Source organism: Octodon degus, unplaced genomic scaffold (assembly GCF_000260255.1).
Source record: "Octodon degus isolate 3935 unplaced genomic scaffold, OctDeg1.0 scaffold00243, whole genome shotgun sequence".
NCBI lineage: Eukaryota > Metazoa > Chordata > Mammalia > Rodentia > Octodontidae > Octodon > Octodon degus.
The window spans coordinates 2,437,423-2,445,007 of record NW_004524819.1 but is presented as its reverse complement, the minus strand read 5'-3'; the positions used below and the strand labels follow the sequence as shown (position 1 = coordinate 2,445,007).

The 7,585-nt window shown below is 34.6% G+C and overlaps 1 protein-coding gene across 4 annotated transcripts in view; it reads left to right on the top strand.

Moving 5' to 3' along the window:
• The window catches only part of Rpgr (retinitis pigmentosa GTPase regulator), a 77,717-nt gene that overhangs the window by 35,110 nt on the left and 35,022 nt on the right, over positions 1–7,585 (top strand). For all 4 annotated transcript variants that reach the window (XM_023706161.1, XM_023706160.1, XM_023706158.1 and 1 more), the window contains exons 10-11: positions 5,010–5,195; positions 6,424–6,562. In XM_023706161.1, the coding sequence (XP_023561929.1) occupies positions 5,010–5,195; positions 6,424–6,562 (325 nt within the window). The remainder of the gene's footprint in view (positions 1–5,009; positions 5,196–6,423; positions 6,563–7,585) is intronic.

Genomic DNA, 7,585 nt, shown 5'->3' with positions numbered 1-7,585 from the left:
GAATGATTTTTTCTAATGGTGTTTGTAAGTAGGATCACAAGTCTGCATCTTGTAACAGCAATTAACCACTAAGAAGAATATATGCAGTGTATTATTTGTTGAAACTGTACTTTCAATTTGATTTGAAACTGTCTCATTGCTATATGTTTATCAATAAAACTTTGAAAAGAAAAAAAAAGAAGAAAGATCTGTACTAATAGTGTTTGGACAAGATATCATGTGTGTATTTTGTGCTATGAATGACTACTACAAAGACAACAATATGCAATGTATTGTTGTAACTCTCCTACCAACCTGTTCTGAAGCTGTCACGTTGCAATTTTTGTCAATAAAGTAAATAAAAAAGAAAAAATATCCCAAAATGGTCCTGCATTTTTATCCCCCTTTTTTGTTTACTTTTGTCAGAAATGAGTATTCCTTTGCTATTCATATATTGTAGGTGTGTGAATTCAGCAAAATAACTGAATATAATCCAGTAGTCTATAATAGTAGTGAGTTATCTACAGAACTGGCAATGTCAGAAGTTGTTCACTTGAGGCTTTTACAGCTCAGCATATTAATATGGCTTTTTATACCTTGTTTTCATACTTTTCTGCTGGATAGTTAAGACCAACATGAAGCAAGACCTATATAACAAAAAATGTAACTTTTCTATCAGACAAGATATGTCAAATCCCCTCGGGATTTACCCTGAAAGCCTGTATTGCAGTTTATAGATCCTTTGTCAGTGTCAGCCATGTGGATGAGTCATGGCCATTGCTTGACCAATTTGCTCTCTGTGAAAGCATGAGAGAATGTTTTCTCTCCAGGTGACTCTCTGTAGGCACACACTACATCATTGATCACATTGCTCTGTGGCCCCATAATCTCCTTGATCAGAAAATTTGGGACACCACTGAGTTATAGGGTGTTACAGTACAGGTTCTTCTATGTCCTGAGTCCTCACTGACCTTGAAGGGCTAGGGCCAAAATGTTGGCTATCCTTGTAGCCTTTCTTTTATTTGTCTGCAAACTTAAGTTGTTAACCCTCCAGAAGAGAAGCTTAATGGTATTATTACCCTATACATAGGCTGTTGAGCTTAACATCAGTATCTGTCTGAATATCAAACACCTTAGACATAACATGGAACAGGTATTTTCTGTGAATCATTAATATGCTAAACTTTAAATTCATCCAGAATGTGAAAAAATAAAAAAATTTAAGAAATAGTAAAAAATAGAAATAAACAATTACAAATTTCTACACTGAAATTTAATCACATGCATTCTTTAGTACAAACTTGCCAATAAAAGCATAGGAAGCATCATCCAGATGCTTCTGTCAAGTTGTAAGTTTCTAAGAAGTGCTCTGTGAAGTGGAAGACCATGCCTACCAAAAAAAAGGAAAATTTGAAAACATAACAAAAACAGACAAGTGTCTGAGAGATAACACAGAAGAGGTATTTTCCAACAATCATTGATAAGCTAAACTTTAAATCCCTATAGGATGTGAAAAAAAATTAAAAAATAAAAATAAACAATTACACATCTTTATACAGAAATTTAGAAATCTAACCATATATAACATTGTAGCAGGATGTGATGTTAAGCTCAACTGCCTATGATATAGGGTAAAGTTCCTCTTCTGGAGGGTTAACAACTTAAGTTTGCAGACAAATAAAAGAAGGCCTACAAGGATAGCCAACATTTTGGCCCTAGCCCTTCAAGGTCAGTGAGGACTCAGGACATAGAAGAATCTGTACTGTAAGATCTTATAACTCAGTGGTGTCCCAAATTTTCTGATCAAGAAGATTATGGGGCCACAGAGCAATGTGATCAATGACATAGAGTTTGCCTAAGGAGAGTCACCTGGGGAGAAAACATTCTTTCATGCTTTCACAGAGAGCAAATTGGTCAAGCAATGGCTGTGACTCATTCATATGGCTGACACTGATAAAAGATCTACAAACTGCGGTACAGGCTTTCAAGGTAAATTCTGAGGGGATTTGATGGACCTTGTCAGATACAAAAGTTACATTTTTGTTATGTAGGTCTTGCTTCATGTTGGTCTTAACCATCCAGCAGAAAAGTATGAAAATGAGGTATAAAAAGTAAAGCCATATTAACATGCTGAGCTGTAAAAGGCTCAAGTCAACAACTTTAGACTTTGCTAGTTCTGTAGATAACCCACTACTACTATGGACTACTGGATTATATTCGGTTATTTTGCTGAATTCATGCAACTACAATATATGAATGGCAAGGGAATACTCATCTCTGACAAAAGTAAACAAAAAAGGGGGATATAAATGAAGGACCATTTTGTAGTGAAAAAAAATACCTGTATATACAAAATAATTAGGATAGATACACAGCTACTTTCTCTTAGTTCAATGAGAAAAAAGATTTGTACTAATAGTGTTTAGACAAGATACCATGTCTGCATCTTGTACTATGAATAACTGCTATGAAGACAACAATATGCAATGTATTAATTATTGTAACTGTCCTACTAACCCATTTTAAAGCTGTCTCTTTGCTATTTCTTTGTCAATAAAATTAATTTTTTTAAAAAAAACAAAGACCATTTTGAAAGAAAAATGAAAACCTTCCTGCAAGGGAAAAAAAGACCAAGGATCCTATTATATCAATGGGGCAACCTTTTACCTAGTTTTTCTCCAAGCATGATTATATCTGGTAATCTGAACAACTAATTTGAAGACCACAATATGCAGTATAATAACTATTACTGAATTCCATTAGTTTGATTAGTGAAATTTTGTATCATTTCTAATTTTTTTTTACTATTTTGTGTTCTCTTTTAAAAATTAGAAACAAAATCAAATGAGTACATTCCAGCCTATCCATTAGTATTATTGCAGAGATGTGGAATAGCGGTACTGCAGATGGCAGGAATTATGAAAAGAAAGCTGCCTAGATTCAGGAAAAATATGAAAAGGATATTGCTGATTACTGAGCTAAAGGAAAAGCTGATGAAGCAAAAAAGGGAGTCATCAAGGCTGAACAAGACAAGAAAAAGAACCAGGAGGAAGACGAGAGTGGGAGGAGGAAATGAAGTTGAAAAGATGATAATGATGAATATGTTAGTTGTAGGAGATTTTTTTAAATCTATAAATCATTTCACCATCCCATGTAATGCACTTCTTTCAGGAAAAAATTTTAAAATATGAAACTGTTTTTAAACTGTACCATGTTTTGTATATTTAGCATACTACCTGGTGTGTGTTTACATAACCCTATCTTGGTGGCATGTTCAGTAACCACTAACCTTGCCTGATATAGTATGAAGGTTGAACAATTGCATGGAAGTTTAAAATAGTTTTTTGTTTTACATAGCACATGTTAGTTATATATGGGTATGATAGTTTTTTCATCTTGAATTGATTCAGATGTAGTTTATACATGACTTTTTTATTCTGTTAACTAATACCACTCTAACTGCAAAACAAAAAGTTGGAGCTGTTTTGTTGATATTGTGATTGTATATACATAAATATAATTCTTACTAGTAAAAAGGTACTATAGGCTTGTGAAAATTCTGTTTGCTTGGTCATGATAATATTTCTTCTTCAACGATGCACTGTCTCATACTATGGAACACGTTCATTCATTTATTCGACCACCACGTAATGAAAGCCCCCTGTGTGCGAGAAAGTAGACAGTATTTAAGAATACAAAGTATTTATCTGTGAACAAAATAACCAGGCAAGTCCTCATAATTGAGCTTACAGATTTTTAAAACAACTTTTTTTTAGGCAGGGTCACACTAGTCTAGGTTTACCTTGAACTTGATGTTTAGCCCAGATTTGCCTTGAACTGATGATCTTCCTGGCTCAGTCTCCTGAATTCTGGGATTGCACATATGTGCTACTATGCTGAGCTCTTGGTTGGACTTACAGTATGGGGAAAATAATTTTATAAAATTATAAGAAAGTAGGTATGGGGGGCTGGGGAGATGGCTCAGTAGAATAAGCGCTTCCCTGGCAAATGCAAGGGTCTGAGTTCAATCCCCGGTTCCGCATAAAAAAACAAAAAAGTAGGTAAATTTTAAGTTTATAAATACTATAAGGGAAAGGTGCAAAATATGCTATTCTTATACCACCAGGTAGAACACCAAAAAGTGGCTATAAGTGTATCTTAAAAATAGTATGTTTTATAGTACTTCCTTGAAGTTCATTTGTTTTTTAAAATTCTTTAATTGTTTATTTCATTTTTCATTGTTCCATTTTTGGATGCTGACTTTTTCCTCTAAGGGCTTTTATACTTTTTTAAAAAATGTATTTTAGTACAAGGTCTACAGGGTCTCACTATCACAGGTCAGACTTGTAGTGATCCTTCTGTTTTTAGCCTCCCAAGTGCTGGGATTGCAGGTGCGTGCCACCATGCCCAGTCTCAGTCACTGTCTCACCATGCCCCAGTGGTGGGGCTGGCACAGCATGCCGAGGATTGAACCCTGGTCCCTGCGCCTGCCTAAGCAGGAGCTTTAGTCTGCTGAACTAGCTGGCTGCCCCCCCCCCCACAAAGGCTTTTAAGCATTAAAGTTAGAAAATATTCATATAACAGAAAAGGCTTTGATTATTCCAAGAGACTGATTTATCCTTGGGTCATTTTTTCCCAATAGGACTCTGAACTGTTTTTTCAATTTTTTGGTGTTGTGCCTATATTAAAATATAACATCTCCTAACTTGTAAGGAGACATGAATATAAGTAATTTTTTCTATCTACTAAGTTGAAAGAAAATGGTGGATGAAACTTGTTCTAATTTTTAATCAGAGTTAAAAGGTTATGTGTTATAATTTGTGTGTTTGGAGAGATGGGGGAGGAGAGAGAAAAAGAACAGGAGGGTGGGGGAAAAGGGAGGGGGAGAAAAAAGAGAAGAGATAATTTATGAGTTAGTCTAAGAAGTCTACCAGTAAATAAATGAGTTGTAGGTAATCTGAGAACTGTTTAAAAACATCATTTGTATTTAATATATGTCAATTAAATTTAATTTGGACTTATGCTTGCAGGTTGCCTGTGGTGGATGTCAAACACTAGTTTTTGCCTCTCCACGCGTTAATGTAGTGGGAGAAAGTGATTCCAATCAAATAAATGATTTTTACTTACCTGGAGCTACTTTGATGCCCTCCGACAGTCTGACCTCAGGAAACGTACTGCATAGAACTTTAGCAGCACGTCTGCGACGAAGAGAACGGGTAGAGTTGTGGCCTATGTAATAATGTGATCCAGCATTGCAAAGAAGACATGAAAAAAAACCTTTAAGTTTGAAAAAATCAAAAGTGTAATTTTAGCTAAAATTGCTAATAAAGTAATTATAGTTGAAAGCTTTTAATCCTTTAGAGGGAATTCAGAATTGATGACTTCATTAATGAGAAAGCTTAAATTATTACAAACTTGACTTGTGGACAGTGATATTATACAAAGCATCCTTTTTTAGGCCCTTTTATCACTTTAGACTGACTGCTGTTTTTTACTTGTTAATGGATTGACTTCTAATGCAACTTTTTACATACTTTCTCTTTTATTATAGTAGGACATTGAATATGAGAAGATCTACCCATGGAACAGATTTTTAATTGTACAACATAGTGTTGTTAATATAAGCATAATGCTATGTTGTATAGCAGGTCTGTAGGCCTAATGGTATATTCTTTTATCTTTTAGTTAGACCTCATGAGCAGTGGAAGGTTATATACCATAAGCAGTGAAACATGGGTAACAAATAAGAAATTCACTTTGAGAGAACTGCTCTCAATTAAATTTAGATTGTCTCCCTTTTTGCTTTAAAATTACAATTTAAATGATATCATTTTTAAAAAAGAAAATGTCAAATAACATTTAAAGGAGACATACCTTTTTTGAAAATAACTTTGAGTTCTAAAACTCATCCCTTTTTTTTTCATCCTTTTTGAAGTAAAAATGTTAAATAGCATTTTGCTATGAAAAAGTATGGAATAGCCTATCAGTGTTTTTTGTAAGTGCTATTTATATCTCATAAGCAATATTTTGTTTTGTAGGGAAAATGTGCACACTTCGTCCCCAATACGTGAAAAGTAGTTTAGGGTAACTAAGATACAGAGAGAGCAGAGTAAAATGTTTTTGAGGTCTTGGGGATTATTAAGAGGTAAATGAGCTGGGCTTGGTTGTGTATGCCTGTAATCCTAGCACTCTGGGAGGCTGAAGCAGGAAGGTTGCAAGTTCAAGTTCAGCCTGGGTAGGTTAGTGACTCAGCAAGATCCTGTCTCAAAAACAGGCTGGGGATGTAGCAGTGTAAACATCACAAAAACAGAGCAAGAAGTATTTTTGGAATGTTGGAAAATGTTGAAGTCTTTCACATAAATATTTTTAGCAACTGCAGGGAAATTTATACCAATGTTACATGAAATGTGATCTGACAGTTTATTTAACCTATTTGTTTTAAAGGAGCGATCCCCTGATAGTGCTCAAATGCTGCGAACACTACCTCGATCAGAGAGGACTGCCACATCACCTGCTTCTGTCCCTTTCAGTTTGTCTGTGAGTAATCTGTCAGAGAAAAGCACCTTGGAGCCACCTGAGTCAGGTAATGTATCCTACTCTGCCTTTTAGGAGAAATGTGTGTTTTATTCCTATTACTTTCATGTTTATCTTAAAATAATTCTCTAGTCCATTAAATTACCCTCCCCCTAATTAGAACTTGACAGCTCCCATTTGAATTCATGTCCAGGAATACCCTTACAAAAAACAAAGCACTTTCGATGGCCCTAAGAGTGACATGTAGCCACAACATATACAGCAATGTCTATACAGCAATGATTTATGTTTATGGGCTTTTCCTTTATATTACCTTTTTAAAGCCCTAAAGCAACTTCATGAAATAAGTGAGAATGTTAGTCTTCATTTTACAAATGAGAAAAGCAAGTCTTTAAGAGATTTGAGTATTTGAACACAGATTTTTCTGGACCCATGTGAAATTCCATGCTTAAGCAGTAATGCATAGTGGCTAAGAGCATGGGGTATGGAGTTTGTTTCATTTGGGCTTACATCTAGCTCTGATTTTAACTATGTGGCAGACTTAATCTAAGCCTCATTTTCCTTACCTTTGAAATGAGTTTATTAATGCCAACTTCATAGAGTGATTGTGAACATTCAGTGAGACCAGGCATGGTAAATACTTAGCATTGAGCTCAGCACCTCCAAAAACCCCCTAAAAATTTGTGATTATTAATACCTCTAACTCAGTGCCTATTTGAAATACAGATTTCATGATTTAAACTGTAATCCCAACTCTTAACATTATACATATGTTCTACATAATATTTTTACAAACATTGATGGATCTTGGTGTTGTCTGTATTTCTTTTTTTCCCATAATTTTATTGATGAACAAATAGCAATGAGACTTTCAAATCACATTGGTAGGACAATTTCAATAATTAACACATTGCATACATTCTTCCTAGTGGTCAATTGCTGTACAAGATGCGGACATGATATCCTATTTACAAACGCCATTAGAACAAATCACTCTATTCATTAAGAGAATGTAACTATATATCTATCCTAGCCACTTTGAATACACAGATACAAAATGGACATTCATCTG